At 28.3% G+C, this 23,205-nt stretch overlaps 1 protein-coding gene across 7 annotated transcripts in view; it reads left to right on the forward strand.

Moving 5' to 3' along the window:
• The window catches only part of PMCA (plasma membrane calcium-transporting ATPase 3), a 215,126-nt gene extending 198,499 nt beyond the window's left edge, over nucleotides 1-16,627 (forward strand). For 3 of the 7 annotated variants that reach the window (XM_087151226.1, XM_087151225.1, XM_087151221.1), the window contains exons 17-20: nucleotides 2,957-3,168; nucleotides 5,156-5,446; nucleotides 11,339-11,407; nucleotides 15,610-16,627. In XM_087151226.1, coding sequence (XP_087007352.1) covers nucleotides 2,957-3,168; nucleotides 5,156-5,446; nucleotides 11,339-11,407; nucleotides 15,610-15,816 — 779 coding nt within the window. In that variant the 3' untranslated portion in view covers nucleotides 15,817-16,627. Of the gene's footprint in view, nucleotides 1-2,956; nucleotides 3,169-5,155; nucleotides 5,447-8,227; nucleotides 8,378-11,308; nucleotides 11,408-15,609 lie in introns of those variants that run through there. The other 4 variants (XM_087151224.1, XM_087151223.1, XM_087151220.1 and 1 more) reach the window with 2 other exon arrangements.
• Nucleotides 16,628-23,205: the final 6,578 nt, after the last annotated feature.

Below are 23,205 nucleotides of genomic sequence, written 5' to 3' on the forward strand. Positions count from 1 at the left end.
AAGAAAAGATTCGTGAAAAAATATCAAAAAAATTCACACTTACTTGTTATAAATATAGTAAGTTATTTATTATTTATTTCTGAGCAGAAGAAAAGAATGAACTATCTTAAGACTCATAACTTGAAAAACGTCATTTGCGCCCCTGCTTTAAAACAAATACATATATTTGCTGTATTTATATTTCATCAGTAGCTTCAGTCAATGTTTTCGGAACATTAAGGAATTAGTTGAGCTGGAAAAGTGAAAATTCGTACAGAATTTTATGTATCGCATAATTTGTGCTCGCTAAAAATAGGTTTTGCTCGTTAAAAGCGAGGTATAGACTTAACATTGCACCAATTGTTTCGAATTTTTTCGTTAAGTCCGGATTCTTGTAAAATCATAAACAAGTTTAAAATGAATTTCTGATTGGAAGAAGTTACAAAAAAATCGCAAAGAGTTCTTCTTTATTTTTATATGTATGGTCTTAACGTAGCATTGTTTGGCCAAAAAATTGCATCTTAAAAATTTTGAGTTCATATTTTTTGACATATACCGGTATTTCTGAAAGAATCGTCGCTCATTTTTATCAAGTTTCATCTTTATTAAGTTTCAAACGAGTTTCTCATTGCAAAAAATTACGAAAAATTCGCAATGAGAAATTCATTTGAAGCTTTTTTTCAGATTAGCAAGTAAGCGTCAAATTTTTCTTAATATCACAGAAGTGAAAACATAAATACTAAAAATTTTATAAGAAGCATTTTCTTAGTTCCAAACCATGCTACGTAAAGAGCCATCCCTACTATAGTTGTTTTTCGAAGTCTCCATCGTAGTATGAAATGATGCTTTTTTACGAGTAATATGCCATTTTTATAACTGTTGTGAGTTTGCAACTGTTACTTATGACTGTTAGGTCAAGTTTATCTTATCTAATGCCAGCACTGTCTACACTTACTTTGAAAATGGCACAAAACGTCGATATGGAGCAAAGTCACAGTTTTGTGAAAATGAAAAGCGTTTGTGGTCTAATTTTTTCATTATTTAAAAACTTACTCCAATGCTGCACCACCTGGGCTCTTAAAAATTTGCGAAAACTGAGAACATGGCAGTGATTTTGACAATTTTCATCTAGGTGGAAAAGTTTCACCAAATTGGCGATTTTTAAAAAAGTTAAATGAGTTTAAAATCATTAAATTTTTCGTCTGATATAAAGCCCAAATAATTCTTCGCGGCAAGATTATATATATAGTTTAAAATCATCGCAATGCTTCAAGTGTCAGTCAATTAATTTATGGCTTTATTTTCCTTGGTGACATATCTTTGAAAAACAGTGCTAAGAGCTTATCAGTGGGGTTGAACTCGCATCCATACTGAGGAAGTGGAATGTAGTGCTCATCTCATGGACGTGGTGATCGATCCGAAGTGGGGTGAAGCACTCATCCCATAACACTTCTTAGTAAGAGAGGTCATCAACCCTAAAAGTGGGGTGTAGCACTCATTTTACCCCTACTCATGCGTGTATCCTCATCATAAATTGTTATTCAGTTGAAAATATTATTGAATATTTTTTTACTTTATTTCTATGCCGTATGTTTAGTTGCATATGTTCTTGATAGCATTGACAGAGTTGTATGCTGCTTGTTTAGCGCATCTTACCTCAATAAATAAGGTTATATCATTCTGCACAAAAGTTGCACCTTAATCTAAATAATGTCTGTGTCGATCAAATTCACGATTCTCTACTTTTATGTTGTATAGTTTCTAGTAAAAAAAATAGGGGTGTATTTCTAGTTTTTTTTCTCCAAAAGTACGTTGATTTAATATTAAATTAATACTTCGTTTAAATTGTATGATTACTGTTTCACATTTTCCTACACCAGCATTCGAATTTACTGAAATTAAAATGAGATCACTTTATTTTGAGGAACAACGAACAGCACATAATAAGAACATGAAGGGACTTGAAATGGTATTGCAAAATCTTCCTATTTATTCAAGATGCCAAATTTAACCAATGCCGTTTCGATTAACTAGTGAAATTGCTTTTCACCCATTTTAAAGTATCATTTTTCACAAATTTTAAAAATGCCGATATCTTTTGATGCAGCATTATTTCAAATCTCTTATTACTGAATGATAATAATTGAATTCCGACTTTCAAAAAAGCTATAAAAAAGTTTCGTTTGTCGGAATAACTTAAAATTTGATCCGAGTATTTACAAGGAAAAAACAGCAGTATAAGAAGAAAAATAGTTACTAATTTTGCAAATCAAGGGGCTCTTTACCAATCAGAACTTCAAATAGTTTACCTTTGCATTTGCAGCTATAACTGGTAAATTGTCAGTGATATTTGGTTCCAGAGAAATAAAATGAAAAAGCCACAATGTAATAGATTTTTAATTGTAAGAATGTTAGAAGCCAATTAAAAAAATCAACATCCAAAATAGTATAAAACAGTTGTTAAACTTCCTTAAGAAAACTATTTGCTGACCAACGTTTGTGTATAACAAGTTAAAAACGCGAAACAGTATAATTCAGAACAGTTTATCAAAAGTTACATTCCGAGCAAATTGCTCAATGCGTGCCTTTAGGACATTCAATTTCACTAAAATCACTATTGGATCAATAAACAAAACACTTTCTCCTTCTGATCCCATTGTCAAAAGGTACATAAGGTAGTTTTATCGGTCAGGCTCTTAGGAAATGGTGACAGGTACCGAATGCATTTTAAATAGTTTTATTTATTTATCAATTATATTTTTATATATTGTATCTGTTGCTTATTATATTGAGTATAACACCCTCTATCAGTAACATTTCGAACTGCTTTTTGAATTGCTATATCTTTCACCTAAAGTCAAACCCTCAAAGCCAAATTTCAGGTTATTCTGACAAGTAGATTTTTACAGTTTTTAGAAAATTGAACTTTCATGTTAATCTGTTTATGTCGCAGTTATTGATGATTTATTTATTTCAGGGCACCAAATCTTCGACATCGACTCAGGCATGTACGCGCCTTTACATTCTCCGCCTTCCCAGCATTTCACCATCATTTTCAACACTTTCGTCATGATGACCCTCTTTAACGAGATAAACGCCCGAAAAATTCACGGAGAAAGGAACATCTTTGAGGGCCTTCTCACAAACCCCGTTTTTTACAGCATACTTGTAGTCACAGCTGCCTCACAGGTAATCACACTCAACTAGAACAATTCTTGATTTTAAAATGATATCGTAATGCGGTACTTTTTATTGTAATTTTACCATAATTTCATAATGCGGTACTTTTTATCATAATTTTACCATAATACCGTAACACGGTACTTTTTACCGAAATTTTACCGTAATACGGTTCTTTTACGGAAGTTTTTTCATAATACCATAATACGGTGCTTTCTATTATAATTTTACCATAATAACCCGTTTCTTACAGCATACTTGTAGTCACAGCTGCCTCACAGGTAATGACACTCAACTAGAACAATGTTAAAAATTCCTGATTTTAAAATGATATCGTAATGCGGTACTTTTTATAGTAATTTTACCATAATATCATAATGCGGTACTTTTTTATCCTAATTTTACCATAATACCGAAACACGGTACTTTTTACTGAAATTTCCCCGTAATACGGTTCTTTTACGGAAGTTTTATCATAATACCATAATACGGGGCTTTTTATTGTAATTTTACCATAATACCACAACAGGTACTTTTTACAATAATTTTACCATAATACCGTAGTACAGTATTTTTTACCGTAAAATCTATTTGTACCGGGACATTTTACAGAGCAAAAAAGCTGTTATACCGTAGTTTTTACAATGATAATTACCGTAAAATCAGTGAATCACACTAACTAACTGAATAGCACTGTAAAAATTACGTTATAATAATTCACGGTAAAAATGAATTTTGCGGTAAAATAGATTTTATGGATGATGCACCCAAAGTGCTGGTACTTTATACCGTAATTTGATCTGGAATGTTTTTACATAGCATGATTTTATTTAAGCTTAGGCTGTCTGTTTTACTCATAGCAAAAATACCAAATGTTGATGCATTATAGGCAATGAAATAAATATGACTAGTTCTGTATCAATTTCTTCCCTTTCTAAAAACTGCTTTTAATATGTTATATCCAGACAGTTTTGCTTGCATATAAATGTCTTTGTAGAAACAATACCTTAAGTTACGTTCGGAACTAAATTTAAAACTAATAAAATTCAAGAAATTTATTCAAAAACAGTTAAATAAATATAACATAAAAACCTTTTAAGACATACCATATAGTTACTAATTCAAAGATTCTTAAATATCCTCTGCGTCGGTATCAATAACTTTAATAGTTCCCACACAAAGATCTCATTTTGCAATTGCTTCAACATCCTCCTCCATTGCTGCTTCCCACAGAAAATAGTCTTCACTCCCATTCAAAAACTCTCTCTCGAATTCGAAATTCCACATTTTTTAAGAGATTTAACTATTACATTTAAATGTACACTTTGCCACGTGTTAAGTAACGTTTGACTGATGACGTAGATAAAGCATTAATTATTGCCTCTTTGAAGGGGCACCTGAGGGCAAAGGTATGATATCTAAGAAAACAATGTGAGGTATCATTTACGTGAGAAAAATCGGGTAAAAATAATAGTTTTGCTTTTTACATTCTTTAATTTTAGAAATTTTCACGTTTGGATTTTTCAGCGGTTGACTTACACACCTGTCACACCAGAAATTTTCTCGTAATCAAGCATAAGGAATATATATATATATATATATATATATATATATATATATAAGTTCAAAATGAAGATAAAACAAAGGAAAATTACAGACATATGAAAAAAGGGGGGGAAAAATAATAATAAAAATAACAAACAACTGAATAAAAAGGATACAATTTTTTAAAAAAATCCGGAAAATAAAAGATATAATCTTTTCATCAACCCACACGATTATATCCTCTCTCTCTCTCTCTCTGTATATATATATATATATATATATATATATATATATATATAAATTACTTTTTATTCAGGAACCTGTCGAAGCTTTAAAGATCATAACGTCTAAGCTCATAAAATTTTCTCTAATTGGTACAACGAATTTACGAAATGCGTTTATTTAATTATATTTTCTACTGTTCAGTAAAATAGAAATGTCAATCTTTTAGGTGGTGATTGTCCAGTTCGGGGGACGGGCATTTTCAACCGCTCCACTTTCACTGGATCAGTGGCTTTGGTGCTTATTTTTTGGTGCCGGGGTGCTGGTGTGGGGCCAGTGCATCACTACCATCCCCACTAAGAAGATCCCCAAGACGTTCACGTGGGGTTCGGGCAACCCAGAAGACTTGGATGCCGGAGGGTCCCTGACGGAAGACACATCAAGAGGATCCATATCTCAGGAAGTAAAGAGGACAGGACAGATTCTGTGGATAAGGGGGCTAACGCGCCTTCAAACTCAGGTAATCTTCGCCCGCACCTGCTTTGTTTTCTGTATATTGCTTTAATATGATCTATTATGATAATGCTTATATTTAATGTCGTATGATTGTTATAATAATGCTTACTGTCGTATCATCGTTATGATAATGCTTATACTTAAATAGAATTTTAAGATTAAAATATATTTTTCTGGTCATTTATGATATAAATATAAGTATAAAATATTCGTGAAAACGTAAGTTTTTTAATACATGATCTAATAGAACTTTGGTTAGCAATCCTGTTCTTTAGTATTCCAGAAAATTAGGATTCAAACCATGAGAATTAGGATTTGGAATATCTAAGCAATTTCAAATTAAACACGAAGGCTATTTTATTCATATATATATATATGTATATGTACATATATGTATATATGTATATGTACATATATGTATGAATATATATATATATATATATATATATATATATATATATCCTCCTCCGTTTTCTCAGACAATAAAACTGGTTTTCATGTCTTCTGTACCTCTTTTCCGATTAGTGATTATTTGGATTTCAATAATATTTCTAGCACTGTCCCAATATTTTATCTGTCCTACTTAACTGTGTAGTTATGGTGTGACAGATGACGATATTTAAATATTTTAAAAAATAATTATTTAGAAAATATTAGCCAATGATAAATAGAAAGAAAATATTAGTTAATAATAAAGTTTTTAAAAATACGATTTAAAAAAATTATAAACAATAATAATATGCATAAAAAATATAATTTATATTAAATAAAATAATAAGTTTCAAGAAAATAAAATCTAAACAATATTCAAACAAAATTTTAAAAAAATATTTAAACAAGCAATTTTAGTAGAGTCATTTATTCATCCTTAAAGTAACAACACAGTTAAGTAGGATAGATTGCATATTTGGACGACGCCGTATCTTTTTTCAATTATTAATTTGCCCCCCCCCCACCGTTCGAACTTTTTGAAATTTATTTTTAATGAAAATTCTAAGATACATAATAAAGGAATAATTACGAAACATTCTAAATAAATTAATAGCTAACTTCCATCAAGGTGTTCTTTGTCGTCAGGAAATTACAATAATTGTATCAATGCATCTAAGGTGGTACAATTTTTTTCAATACCAAATTGTAATATGGAGTATTTTAATGTACTTAAAATAACTGATTTTTCTTTTCTTTTAAATAGTTAAAAAATATTATGAAATTCACTTTTCTCTCTGTTCTGTGAGTGTTTTTTTTTCAATTATAAATTCTAACTGAACTAATTAATTAATTGGAATATAAAATGCTCAGTTTATTTCGTGTAGTTTTACCAACAATTTATCCTTCATACAAACGTTAAGACTGAATTTTAGATTTTAAAAAGCAATGTATCAAATTTAAAAAAAGTATTAAAATTACAATTACTAATTACGATTCATTAAACTCTGAAATAAATAATTTAATATGATTAATTAAATTATACCCATATTCGCTAATTGAAATTTTTTCAAACTGCGCATTTTAATTCTTTAAGTTGCTTTACTTTCGGAAAATATGTTATAAATATTTATAATAAATTCATGATTATTTAGAGATTTAATGTTGTAATCACTTTTGGTTTATATATTAAGAGCCTTTTTATAAAAATTTAAATAACTCTTTTTACAAACAAAATTGAAATGTATCACATCCTTTGCCATATGTTATGTTATTGATGACAATGAATCAGTTCCATAACTTGGAATTTTTGGAGCTACTCCGAGCTGATCTGATGTTACCGTTCGCAAACAGACGAAAAAGTTTAATTTTAAGAGAAGAGTGGAGATATTCCATAATTCTCTTTTTGTTATAAACTAACAAATTAAGCGTTGAACTAAAAAGTTTTGAAAACAAACTTTTCCTTCTAATGCAAAATATTTTCAAACGCTCCACCGACAATATTTTTTTTCTTGCAATTTTTCCATAAAGATTAAAATTTATTTGAAATATACATTTAAAAAATCAGAATTTGATTGGTGCATTTTAAGCAGAACGATCAAACTAATTTTATGAAAATCGTGCATTGTATCTTACTATTCCTTAAGATATTAACTTTGCTTATTGTTGTTTGCTTTTTCTGATAGAATTATTTCAAAGATTTAGGTAAAAGTTATTATTAAATCAAGAATAATGACGTAATACTATAAAGTGGATTGCTCAAAAAGATGACCATCAAGCAATTACCCGATTGAAAACTATACAAAAATAAATATACAAAATGAAATGACAGTTGACAAGTGCATCAAAATGGGAGGCCATTTTCAAGACTTGACTGACGTAAATGTTATGGAACAAAAATGATTTGAAAAAACGTTAAATTGCTCAGAAAAAATAGAAAAATAAAGGTGAGTAGCAAAACTGGAAAAAGAAAGCCACAGAAGCCAAGAAAGAAAAAAGATGAAGAACAGAACAAGAAAAAACGCAGATACCGAGAGGCAAATCAAAGTAAAAAGCATGTCCATGCGTAATGGAGAGGTGGGAAGGAGGTCGTTAGCAAGGGAATCAACATTCAAATGAATAAAACAAGATTCCAGGGTATCAAGATGAGTTGATGTGACTAGGGTAGAAATAATTTTAGTATTGTCGAATTTGTTCCCAAGATTCCAACAATGTGAACGATCATCAAAACGATTGTTTACCTTTAAAAAGTTGAAGGTATTTGGAGCGAGTTCCAAAAATTCCATATTATGGAACTGACTCATTGTTTTATTTTATTGTTTATTATTGTTTTATTATCTATAATCTATACTTTCAGTTTCAGTTGCAGCACAATGTATGTTAACATATGGATCGAAACTTGCATGTTTTAATTGTTTCAGCTAATCCTTACTAAAAAGTGTGTCTTTGTGAATATGTGTGTTGACTAATATTTAATGCTTTTATTTTTATTAAAAATATATGTGATTATGCCTGCATAATAGTGGAAATGAGGTATATAAAAGTGTGAAAATATGTGAAAATGTTTCATTAAATATATTTTTGTTTTAGATTGACTTTATTGTTATATTATTTTTAATTGCATTGACACGCGTGTATTTATTGCATAAGCATTAAAAAACGAAATAATTTTTTTTTATGCACAAAAAAGTTACATCTCATTTTTAGATTGAAGCAAATAAAATGATGGAAATAATATAATGATGGAAATAATATAAATTTATGAGTGTAAACGGTACTTCACACTTATTTCAATATATAAATGGATTGTATAAATTAGATTTACTAGTTTTTTGCTGTTTTTGATATCTGTCTGTAAAATATTAATATTACTTCATTGTTTTTCTTTTATGACGTATTTGCAATATTTATCACATTCACCAATCTTTAATTTTAATAATCCATTGTATCAAAATTCTAAATATTGATGTAAAGAAGAGATATAAAATATTGATAAAAAAGAGATATAAAATTTGATATAAAATATTGATGTTATATCAAAATTCTAAATATTGATGCAAAAATTCTAAAGATTGAGTGTAAAAAAAAAGATTTGAAAAACAAAAATGCTGCAATTGAAATAATGATTGCTATCGAGAATAAAATTCTTATGAAAATTTAATAATCTAAAAAAATATAATATTATTTCTGAAGAACTTTATTTTAAAAAAAGCTAAGGAAATATTTATTTAAACAGAGCAAGAATTAAAGTTGGCTTTTAAGCTGACCTCCTAAATTTGTAGATATTGAATTTGATTTTTAATAATTTATTATATTCCTTACCATGCTCTTATAATATTTTTTGGTAAGAAAATTTTACCCTATCTTCCTGATGTCAGAACTAGCTGATAAAAGTAAAAACCAAAATGTCAATTTCAATAGATTATAAGCATGCTTTTAATTTTAAACGGGTGTAGGTAAAAGAGTTTCATAGAGCTTTTTAAGAGTGCACTATTTAGTTTTTATAGTTTCATTTACATTAAAGTAGCTTTTAACGAATGCACAGTTTGCTTAGCTACAGCATGTAAGTAAATAATTTAGAACCTATTTGCTTGAGTTGTTAGGGAAAAACACATATCATAATCTATTTTGAATGCTTACTTACACTTTATAGACAATATTCATGCACAAGCTGATCTAACTTACTACAACGAATCAGATTACTAAATGCTTACGCATGCATACCTTTACAGTGAGCATGTGTTACTTTTTAATTACTAACATTTATTTATTCAATTTATGACTGTATTTCAAATGTATGGATTCGAATTAGTACACTTTTAGAAATTTTTCGGTAAAAATATTTAAATACCAATTTATTTAATCGGGGTGATACCATATTTAACAGAAACAGTCAAACAACCATAAGAAAGATGGTATTCAAAATGTTAAGTGTGAGAAAAAACTTTGTTGATTGTATTTTCTTAACCCCTTAACGATCTTTTAATTTTCAAGAAAACGGTCATAAAAGTGTCGATGTTTTTAGCTTTTGCATTTGTATTACGTATTTGATTAGTGCTGCAACTAGTTTAAAATAAACTAACTGTATACAATTACCTTAAAAATATCCTGGTACTGCCATCAGGTGTGTAAAATGAGAAATAAAATTTTTTCCGGGTAAAAGAGAGGAATTAGTTTTATTCTTATTGGCGCGTTACTACTGAGCACTCCAGCCCGTCAACATCACGGGAGCGAGAAATGGCGGGCGAAATCTCACCCGTCATTTTCACGGGAGCGAGAAGGAAGGTGTTAATGCGGTTAAACAACCAGAATTCTATCCGCGCCAACTAGTCCCACCTTACCAAGCCGTTTTGTTTCTCGCAGCTGGATACATACTTTTGCTGAGAAAGCTAATCAGTCAGTCTTATGACCGGCTGAACAGAGGTTCGAATCCCACCGTTGATACTACCATAGTTCCTCAATTCCTTCAGTACATGAAGAGTTTCCAGTGTTCTGCACTTTTCTATCGTTGACTCACGACTTCTGTATAACCCAATTTTACTGATGTGAGACTTTTGTCTCCTCTGTCTTTGCAATTGTCATCTAATTCCTGACTTGGCTCGAAGGTTTTAATTTTCCTCAGTTTTAAGAGTGCTGTATTGTAAGCAATACTTTCCCGTTGAGATCTTAATCTCCATTATTATTGCTATTATCTTTTTTGTAATTATACAAGACTAAAAAATGTTTACTTCTCTTTCTTTAAGAAACTGCTGTATTATACATAATTGAGACTATGTGAGACTATTGTCTTTTCAGTTTATGAAATTGTCTCGTAATTGCTTAAATAATTCGAACGAGGGGGTTAACTCTCAGATTTGAGAGAGTGCTGTATTAGACAAAGTTGCAGTTAGGTGAGTCAACTGTCTTCTTTATTGTTTGGTTCAAAAACTTGCCAGGGTGCCAAAAAACCATATAATAGTACTATCATTGCAATTATAATATCTTCAAATTATATGACTAGACTAAAAAATGATAACTTTCTTTTGCATTGAGAAACTGCTGTATTAGACACAATCGTATCTTGGAAAAATTGTGTTTTGCATCATTGAAATCGTCCCTTAATTAATTAAATAATTTCCATGAAGGAGTAAACTCTCAGATTTGATACGGTCCTGTATTGGGAACCAAAAAATCATTTGAAAAATCTTGGGGTGGCAAAATTGCTTTATCTAATATTACAATTAAAAGCTGTCCACATAATCATATATCTAACTTTATTATTTAATATTTTTTTCGTTATTTTTTATTGAAATACAGTCATAATTTGAGATATAGCTTTGCATAATCTATTTTCCAGTGCATAAAAGCATGTATTATGATTCTTAGCTTTAATTATGTATGATGCAATATGCATGCCATCTAACACAGCTACTAACCGGGGACTGCAATTGTATTTCAGCTTTCATTGCAATCAAGTATGTCGTTGCAGGTGATTGGCGGGGAGCTGCAAGACAGGTTGATACCAGTTCCCTATAGTAAAGCCGCTACTGATGAAGCGGTAAGTGACATATTTTAAGAGTAAATACAAACTAACCATTTGCATGGCACCTTTTCTAACTGGGGTTGAAACGCACAAGTCTTTTCGCCTATAACATATTTCGCCTCTTCCTGTTTTCAATTGCTGTAGTTAATGATTCTACAACTTGGATTGCTTCACACTATAGCTTAGTTTATTTTGATACGCACAGCCATGTATCTACTTCGAAACAGAATTCTCTGTTTTCTTTTCTGGAATTAAACGAATAGATTGCTTCACTTAATAAATAATGTATGTTTGAAGATGTGCATTAATATATGGTAAGAATATTAGAGAAGATCTTCTTTTTTCTTTCTGAATGAAATATTTTTAAAGTAGATTAGTTTTTCTTTTGGGGTGTGTTGGTCAAAATGTAGAGTCCAACAACTAATTATGCAAACACTGAAACTAAATGTAGTCTAGATAAAAGCAAAGCACACAACACTTCCTGTTTTATTTTAAGCATGTCAGAAATGAATGAACTAGCCATTTTTAATTTGTAGATAGATTAGCTAGAGTTAGACTCTTCAAACACGTTTTTTTTACGGATTTAAATTTTAATCTGCGTAATACTATATTTTATGCAAACTTATAAGTTAGATTTAATAATAATCTTATAGACTTAGGCTAAATAAAAGAAAGATATTTTCTCTATTGTTGCATTACTGCGATATAATTCATTAACAAACAAACATTTCAAATTCTCTACTTAAAATATTAAAAAATATATATATGAAGGAATTAATTTACGGATAATAATATTTTGCTTTAACTTATATGTTTCGTTTTAGAGAAAGTCAGCCCAATTAAGCTAAATTAGAGGGAAAATATTTTCGCTATAGCTGTTTTACTGCAATATAATTCATTAATAAACAAATATTTCAAGTGTTTGACTATAAAATTAAATATGTAAAGCAAAAAAATAAAAGACTTAATTCTAACATAACCATATATTACTTAAACTTATAGACTACTTTACAGAAACTTAGCGGAAACATCGAAAGGTAGCATAAATAAGCTTATACGAGAGATATTTTCAATTTTACTATTTTAGTGCAATATAATTCCTTTACCGACAAATACTTAAAAATTTTCTTCCTTAAAATTAAATAAGCAAAGCAAAAACAAATGTGCTACATTTAATTCACGCATAAAATTTAAGCATAATCAAAGAAATCACTAGCCTTGCAGTTGGTGAACTCGCATAATCAGAAATATGATGCAATGCTTCCATAACTAACAGTTTCTACATTACCCGAGATTGTTGGGAATAATTAAATGTTCGCACATTTATAATTTACACTGTTAGAAATTTCTCGGTTAAAATGGTTAAATAACGATTATTTTCTTTTACTATATTCAAACCGAGCATTCAAATAACCATAAATAAAATTCTAAAAAGATTCTGATATTGAAAAACTGTGAGAAAAACCATTTATTAATTCCTTTCACCTAATACGGATAAACAACCAAAATTTTATCGCACCGACTAAGCCCATCTAATGAAGCCACTTAGCTCCTTGAAACTGCGTACATATTAAAGCCGAGAGAGCTAATTTGTCAGCCTCATGATTGACAGAACCGAAGTTCGATTCCCAGCGTTGACACCACAATATTTCACCCATTCCCTTAAACACACGAAGAGTTTCCAGTTACCTGTCCTCTTCAAGGCCCATTACCTAATGAAAAAACTACCTCCTATATGCAGTTAAATTTCTTTTTTACAGTTTTGACACCATGCAACGTTGTAAATGGTTTAAAAACCGTAAAGGTAAAAAAAACGTTCTTTACCGTAAACTTTATGGTTAATTGGATGAACAGACTGCTGCGTGTTATTTTGCCATAATTTAAGAATTAAAATTCTAACAGTGTATATTTAGCAACTGATTTTCAATGAAAAACCGTAATTTATTCTTTGAATTTTCAAATTTTCAAAATTCAATATGCTACATGAATTTTCAGAAATTTTTTTTTTATTAGATACTTATTGAATGGTTTGAAGGAATCAAAATGTCTGCATGAAAAGAGTAAAAAGATTTTGCGGTTATAATTTCGACAATTTTAACAACTTTTCTTACTTCAGTTTAAGATCAAATATGCCAGACGGATCGGATATAATTTTAATTAAAAGCGATTGATTTTGAAAAAAAAATTGAAAATAAGTGCTTTTTGAAGAATGTTTTGATAAAATATTCTCCACCCATCAAAAAATTAGAGAAAAGTTATTTTGAATTCATCTATTCCCAATTTTGAAATAGCTTGTAGCGCTTTGGTGTTCTCGATTCTCGCCATCGCTATGTTCTCTATTTTAAAAACCATTAAGCAGTTTTGCGCAAATTAAGTTAGCAAAGTACGGCCAAATCATTCATTTATTTCTCATACGATAAATATATATCTATAAAATCAAACATGAACACCATGCAAGTGCAAATTAAGATCGAGTCAGGATTATCACAACTTGGAACAAGTAGAATCCTAAAAAAAAGGTTTGAGTCAACAGGGCTCATAATTTTCAGCTACAGTTTTTTTTTAAATAACGTATTAAAATTAATAAAAATAGCAAAACATCAAAATGTAAAAATTATATAAAAGTATATTAAATATGAACCAGTCAAACCATGAAGGATTTTTAAAAATGAAATTTAGTGAATAAGTGAAAAAAGTATAAAAGGCAATTTGAATTATTTAAAGTTTTACAATGCATTCCGTAAACTTGAACCTGAATCATAAGAAACTTTAAGGTACAATAACAACATATGTTCATAAGCTTGACGACTTTTAAAAGTTTTGCTAAATAAAGGAAATCAACAAAAACTATAATGTCAAGAATAATTGCGAAAAATATTTTTACTGTGTGTTAAATTTGGAAAGATAACTTTTACAAATTCTATTCAATTTTACGACTGTGCAATTTTTAAAACTTATTTGTTAGGTTTAAATGCTGTTCTGCTTCAAAATTTTTTCAGAAAAAAAACTATTAGAGTACTGACGCCTCTAAAAGGTAATAGATTTGATTATTTAATTAATTATATATTATGTTTCAGAATAAAGTATATAAGCACAAGTTAATTAGTTCATGTGTGATCACATAAATTGATTAATATTCTTTTTTTTTTAAGTTTATAGCATTTATGATTTTTATTTACATTTTATTGGGCATGTTTACTATTAATAGGGGAGAGGATACTTGTGTGGGTAGTTTTCATCAGTTACTAAACTATTCACGCAACTTCAGTTTAGGCACATCTCTTGAATAATACATAAGTTAGGATATATAATTTTAATCTAACCACACTATCTCGATGATATGATGTTAGAGTGGATACCATAAAATTGATCATATAATCTGTTATCTTTAGAAAAAGCGAGTTAAATCAAAATGGAATTAATTTTAACCTATAAATGCAGAAGTAGATTTTCTAACAACCTGAAATCTAACAACATAACTAACGCGATTCTTCACGTCAATAATGCTACAAGATGGCATTTATTTTTGAATATAAAATTGCTACCATTTTATTAAAACTGTATATAGATAAAAGGCAAATTACCCCAAATAAAGTACAAAATTTAAAGTACTAAATAAAATATAGTTTATCCCTGAATCACTATCGTAAATAAATATTTCTGTAAACATCATTATATAAAATTTTACGGTAAAAATATATTTTACGGATACTGCATTTAAGATGACAGTACTTTTTTTCTGGAATTTGATTTGTAATTTCATGCTGTGTATTTTGACTTTTTATTTTACAGTCATAATTCACAATGACTTACACTATATTGGATAACCAGAAAATTAAATTACTATCAAATTTAATAAATTTTTTAAAAATATTTTTACTTTCGAACCATTTATAATAGAAGTGAATTTTAGAAAAGTTAAGTTACAGTAGACTTTACAGGTCTTATTATTAATATTATTTTTCAGAAAAAAAGACGAAATATTTCCTTACTATTAACGAAATTCATTTGCTCTAAGAAGTAACGTTAGTTATTTCGTCTCTTGAACGAAATTTTCGCTCCGAGGAAACGGCTTCGTCATCAACGAAGAAAGTTTCACGAAATTGGAGTATCCATTTCTTTACAGTGCAATTGCATTTTTAAAACTGCCTGAGAGAAAATAAATTAATTCACAATTATTTTCATGTCTTTGTAATTTTTTTAAAATTTTATTTTAGATTCGTGTGGTGAGTGCGTTCCGAAGCGGCATGGACTCCCGCAAGAACTCGACTGCAGACGCAAGCGGTGCCCTCGGTCGCTCAGCGAGCAAACGCGTACCCCTGCTGCATCCGAACGCTACTGCTTCCACTAGCGCTGACGTTATCAAGGACGCCACGACCAGTAACGACAAGAAAAATTCCGCTCACAACGAAACGCCTGTTTGAATACTCATTACTTAAACAAACAAATAAAAGAAGAAAAATCATAAATTAAATATGAAGAAATGCCACCTTTTCATCTCTTATCTTCTCTCTTTTCCTTATCTCTCAAATCTCTTTCTAATCTCTTTCCTCTCGCTTAAAGAGAGGAAAAGGTAAAAAAAAAATAAATAAAAAAAAATCTTGATTTTTCCTGGCTGTTACACATCATAGTAAACTAGAAGAAAACACTACTTATCTAGCGAGCGAGCCATGATGGGAAAAGCCATGGTTCGATTCAGCTGGCTGGCATGTAACACTGTATGTGTTTTTATAAATACAAGTAGAAGAGAAGAGATATCCAATGAAGACTGTAGAAGATTATATATACATATATAAATAATATAAATTACTAAAAATTGGGGAATAAGGTTTAGATCCCAAGGTATAGACCATCTATAGGAAATCGCTCTTTAGTGTGTTAGATTGAAGGCTGCTGACTGCGGCCAAAAAAGTGACATTTAAAACACATTGTACATTTGTAAAGTGCTCAAGGGTCAAACAAAAAGAGTACCAACTCTACATATATCATTGTGGTGAACAGTTGTGAGGTAGCAGTGAACTCTCACTTTTTCTTCGACCTAAGAAATATAAATATATAAATAATTCCTCGAGGACTTCTATGCAATTAGAGTGTGATTGTGCAGGAATCCTGTGCAACAACTCGACCAGAAGCATCGAGACATCTGACAACGAGTATATATATAAATAAAAACAGATAAAAAGTTAAAACAATTCAAAATGGACAAGCGATTAAAATAATATTAAAAAAAAAAAACTCCAAGCCAAGTTCCTCTTCGCAATTATTTTCACTTCTTCAAGCTCCAAACTATAAATATTGAGGAAGTTCAGAATGAAATGGAGACGACGGCTTTATATGCAGCGAATAAAATAAAGTAAAATACACCCTCCCTCTTTAATATAGCAATTTTTTTTCTCTCTTAAAAACAGAGAAAATAAATGAGTATTAGCCATTTTTATATATACCTTTCGCCTTACGTATAACTCAAAACTCATCGATGTTGCAAGTACTTGTAAATAATTTAATCTTTAGGTGATGGGGCCGAGTTGTTGGAAAGTAGAGTTGAGATGTTCAATAAATTAAATGAATAGTCCATAAAATGCTTCAATAATAATAATAGAACCTGCTTAGATTAGGTAAATCTTAATTTTAAAAATCCACCAATCTAAAATAAATCCCGATTTAAGATTTAGAAAGTTGTGTAAATTCAAATTTGAGTAAGAGCTATAGTTTTTTAATATTCTGTCATAATTTTGAAAAAAATAAAATCTTACCAACGAAAACACAGTGCGCATATATTACATTAGCCTTAGGTAGGTTTTGTGCATTAATCGTAGCTATTTTTCACATAATTGTGCTTGGGAAAAATTTTTTCAAATTTTAGAACTCAAAGTTAGTTTAGATTTTGATGTGTCACTTTAACAGCCACTTTATTAGGATTGAAAAATTTAAAAAGTTAAAAAAAAGTACATGATAATTTTGGTGCTCCGTATTACATTAATAATTTTTAAAGTCTTAATTCAATTAGAAAAAAGTGTTTTTAAGAGGAAACTAAGTGAGTGTTGTTTAGTTAAATGTAATTGTATAAAATTTCAGCTATACTTGGAACAGTTTTTTAAAAAAACCTCCAAAAAATAGAACAACCCTTCTATGCAATTAATATCATTATACACAATTAGATCACATCATTGTATTTTGTACAAAAGTATAATTATCATCCGTCGAAAAATGTGTCGTTCCTGTACATAAAAGGTAAAATCCTTAGCAAGATTCTTTTTTGAGATATGTATGATTAATAAAATCCTTGAAAAGATATTTTGGTAGAAAGTCTTGAAAAATTCGCATAGTATTTAAACGTGTTATTTAAAAATACTTCTATGTATAGCAACAATATTTCTATAAAGGAAATATCATAGCTATTTCAACTAGTGAAATGTATTGCGGATTATAACTTACAACGCAAAGAATGTGCGAAACTCATTAGATATCGCATAGCTTTTATAGTCATTTTTTGCGAGAATGCTCTTTGATATTACAGATAATTTTCAAATTTGTACGAAATAAGCCAGTTCGTAAAGTAATGCCGGTGGAAAAAGAATGAGGTGGACAGAAAAAGCGAGTTTAAATTATAATAACTAATTCAAAGAAATCAATCAAAGTAATGCATGTTTTGAAAAGATAAACAAGTTTGTATGGATTTTGGTAAACGCAAAATTGCTCTCTATTTTTGAAACATAATTCAATTGTCACAAAATATAACAAAAAAATATAAAATATTTTAAGAGTTTTTAAAAACATCGTTATTTTTCTGCAATAACTACATTTCGATTAATTTAATAATTTTTTGTAGGAAGAAAATTTAAAAATAATTTTTATAGGGAAAAACCAATAAATATTTTATAAATAAAAAAGAAATCACCGAGTTAATTTTTAAATAAAAAAAAATAACTTAGCACTTATAGCCATAAACAATATTTAAAAGAAAGCACATTGAAAAGTAATTCATCATATCAAACAAAAAATTCATTTGTAAAAAATTCTTCAAAAAAAAATTACAAATTTGATATAAAACTAAAAAAAACAATACATTCATCACTCATCAAATATAATTTAAAGCTCTCAGGAGCACGTATTAACACAATGTAAACGAACAAATGTTTAAAATTTAGAACAGTCAAAATATGGAATATCAACAATTTGCGACACTAATTTGCCTGTTTGGCGACATTTTATAACGCCAAAAGATTCGAGTGACACGTATGCAATTGAAGTGTGAAAAAGATATGATATAAACGTCGTCTCCATGCATTCTTTCTTCCACGGGATTTATTAGATTAAAAGGGAGGGACGTTCAAATTTTTTATATCCTCTTCTTCCGTTGTAACGGGACCATTCTAGCGCTTCTGTTAACTGTTCAGTTATCCTTTGCATAAGGAATGGGAGTTTATGTTCATTAATTTTTTTATATGTGAGTGTTTGTCTATCTGCTTTCAGCACTGGCGGCTTTCAACACAATCACTCAATATAAGTGTTCTCCAAAAAAAATTAATCTATGCAAAGTAGCTATGCAGTATGTCTTCATACAGATATATATGATTTGTGGAAGCTTTTCATAAAAGCGGAACATTGTGTACTTTTAATGTTTGAAATTACTTAGGTTTGCAAGGTTTATAATGTGTTTCTTCTAATACTGTTCCTAAAAGTGGTGGAAGAAGAACGAAAAATTTATGTAACATATTGTTTTTTTCTATCATGTCTCAAATATTCTTTTTAAACACTAGATTTTTTTCATTTTCGACCTCGTTTTATAATAATAAAAAAAAAATTTTCAACGTTTGGGGAACACTACAATGAAAAACATTTTTGTTGTGTGATGAACTGAATGTTAAATAATATATAAAATTATTTATTGCATAAAAAAAAATTCAAAAAATTGTTAATTTAACAGCGTTTCTTAACTTGAAATCTGCCACTGAAAACTTTATTTTAAACATGCGAATGAAATGTAAGGATTTGAGATACATTCTGGTTGTTTTTAGAAACATTAAATACACATTTTCTTGTTTGTTAAGCCCTTTTAGTTATACATTTATTGTTCTGAGTTAATTATCATCATTTATTGAGTCATAACAGTTTTGATTTTAAGATGAAACGGATTTCAATTTATACTATTTAATTAAACTAATATTAAAGTGATTCTGTAAGTATTGAATTAATATAGAGTAATTTTTATTATATGTTTTGATAGAAAGCGAAAATCAAATTAATCGATTTTTGATTGAACATTATATGCTTGCATTACTTAGAACGCACTGAGGGCAAAATAATTTGGCTTATTTTTCTTTTATTATATTACTTATTACTAATTAATCAATTATTCGAGCTATTATTATTATTATTTGTTATTATTATTTGCTGTTATTTATCAGCACACGAGTAAAAATTTTGGAAATAAATTGTAGCTAATATTTTCATAGAACACAGGGATAAACACTTTGGTAAAATTCCAGTACTGTAAGTAGTGACATTTCTGGTAAGAAAAATATGCTAGTAAAAACCGAAACATACGTTACTCAAATCATTTATTTGGTATTTGTTTTCGTTCATACGGTGAAGGTTTACCAGAAATTCTGATTTTTAGAATTGAAGTTCTTATTATTACATATTAAGTTAAAAGTTTTAGTCTTATTACTACATGTTTAGTTGAAGTAAATTAAACCGAAAAAATTAATTTTATGTCAAGCCCTAAGATGTCATGATAAAACTACCAAATTGCTGACAGATAATGAACAATATTTTATTGTTAATTTTACCAAAACTCTTCGGTTAAAATTAACGAGTTTTTTCGTGTTTCCATTCAACCAGAAACATGGTACATTTTACCATAATCTAGCAGTTTTAACAGTACCTATTTTTTTAGTGTAACACTCACCAAAATCAAAATACTAGTTAATTTTTAAAATTTTCATTATTAACATATTATTTACATGTTCATATATTGTATTCCGACCAATCGATTCCCTACACTAAGCATTTTAAGGCGATAGCTGCACTAAATAAATAGTGTTTTATATAGAAGATTGTTATTTGTAAAGCATTTAGAAGAAACTGATTGTTTATCAACGCGTGGCATGCGAAATTGTAAACTACAACCCCTAAACAACTTTCATTTGACTGCTTTTTCTATGCAAAAAATATGTATATATAAATCAGAGAATTTTCTGATGATTTAAGGTGCTATGTTGTACAATTTACTGAGTATAATTTTATAGATATGTATTGCGCTTGCTATTTATTACAGAATAACGCTTATACTTAAAAATATTACGTCCTTAGAAACTCAGAGTTAAGAACCGCTGTTACATAACAATAACTTTAAAAAAAATTAATGTCTTTTCAATATATATTACAATGATTATTATAGAATTTTCAATTTTTAATGTTTATTACTTGCCTTGTTGATTTTTTATAGAGCTAATTGAGACACTGCCACTTTTTCTATTAATTAGCACGTCTTGAAGGCGTGTATATGAATTATTGTTGCTATATTTATTAGAATTATAATTTCGATAACATTTCTGTATACATCTTATGCATAAATGTTATGGAAAACCGCATAACATTTATTCCCATAACACTTGTGTATACATTGTATTTCATTTTTTGTGTGTGACTCACTGTTGAGAAATCATTCTGTATTGCAATTTCATGCATTTTTACTATAATTAGCAACATTAATGTGTTACGTTTTATCAATTTATATTGTTCAATTCAAATTTCAAGAACTTCATTTTATTAAAGGTGGGCCAAAGCTCTTAATTATAATTTAAAGAAAAATGCAAAAATTTGATTTAAATTAGGAATACGAATAATTAAAAAAAATTTTTGTTTTAAAATAATTGATACACTTAAAGTATATTTCAAGAATTTAACGTCAAAATTTAAGAATTATATACTATAACTTGTTTAAAAGTACTGTAATTTGTTTAAACCTTTTTCAATATAAATAAGTACCAAATTCTATAATGCTGCTTATAGTAGATTAATGCAACCTTTATTCATTGAATGCAAATTTTATACATAAACTTGAATCTATGAATTCTTCTTATTCTTCTATGAATTATATTAGATTTATGAATTCTTGGTACAATCATATAATTTTCATACAATTAGTTACAATACATAAATCTTAATACATATATAAATCTTAATAAATAATATAATTATCTTAATACAATACTATGATATATCTGAAATAAAATAATTTATTTAATAAAATAATCGTTGAATATCGGTTATATTCTAAGTTATAGTTGATGAATGAATACTTGATACAATCATATAATTTTCATACAATTATTTACAGTATGTAAAATCATTATTCAACTAATATGAGAGATTTTCTAACTCAATATTTTCCTCAATAAAACAATCCTTAAATATCGGATTTTCGCTTCGTTATAGTAGATCTTTGTGTGTGGATACTTGATACAATTATGTAATTTTTATAAAATTATTTACAATCTAAAAAAATATTCATGCACAAATATTTATTCTACAATGATAGATCTTCTATCTCAATAATTTCTTCAATAAAATAATCGCTAAATATTGGCATGAATCAATTAATTTCTACGTAAATTTTGTTTTATTTGGAATAAAGTTATTAGTTTCGTCTTAATAAAAATTTGAATCAAAATTAGATTAATTATTTTTTGATTACCAAAAATTTATATTTTAAATTATTTTTGAGGTCCGTGCCCACCTTAAAAAAATTAAATATGTAATATAAAAAATATATATGAACTTTAAATATAAACTATTCCAAATAATGCTTGCTTGTTTTGAACTTGAAATATACATTTAGATGGTGTATAATACATATAACATTTTTGATTTTAGTGTTGTACATATGCATATATATAAATTATATCCTTTTATTATCTAGTTGTTGATATTATAAAGAGTTTAAATATATTGATACATGCCCATGATGATTATAAATATTTGATGAAGTTTAGAAAGATTTATAATTGAATGTCAGCAGCATTTTTTCTCCTTAAAATGTTTATTAAATCGAAAATTGATATTTACTCGTAGGAAATATACTGAATTTTATATCCATAATAAACTAGGGTAAGAAAATTTACCTTTTTGCCAAAACTGAATCTAGACACTTTTTTATTTCTATTTAAATTGTAGAATAAATTTGTCATCCTAAATGTAGCTTTGTTTTATCAAAACAGCTATTCAATAAAATTCCATCTGTGTATTAATTAGCTTCAAAATTGTTCTCCATATTTTGGAAAATATATTAAAGGAAATTTAAAAAAACAAACAATAACTTTAATTTATGTTTCATAAAGTAAAATTAAGTGCTATTAAATTGTAATATGATTTAAAATTACTGTGTTAGTTTGAATGCCCGTGTGATTGATATTTATGATGAAATCTCATGCTATGCAGTAATGAAATGCCTGAATACTATGCAATAAAATAGGACAAAAAACAAATTATCTCGTAAATGTAACGAACGAAATATTTCAAAATGTATTATTAAAAAAAGCATGTATTTTTCTTAAAAAAAAATGCAAATTCTAATTATGTGCCTTTTGTAAAACTTCATTGATTTAAAAAAAAACATACAAATTCTAAATTTTGAGCATTTTCAAAATATCAATGAAGTGAAAAATTCAACAAATTAATTTTCAGTGCCATTTTTAAAAAAGAAATAAATGTATTTATAACTATGCACGATGCGAACAATTTCCCACTATTATAAAGATATTTGTTTTAAACTTTATTTGTGGAGATTGATATGATCGGTACAAAGT

The sequence above is a fragment of the Parasteatoda tepidariorum genome, chromosome 9 (assembly GCF_982258835.1).
Source record: "Parasteatoda tepidariorum strain Cologne lab strain chromosome 9, Ptep-v5.0, whole genome shotgun sequence".
NCBI classification, from domain to species: domain Eukaryota; kingdom Metazoa; phylum Arthropoda; class Arachnida; order Araneae; family Theridiidae; genus Parasteatoda; species Parasteatoda tepidariorum.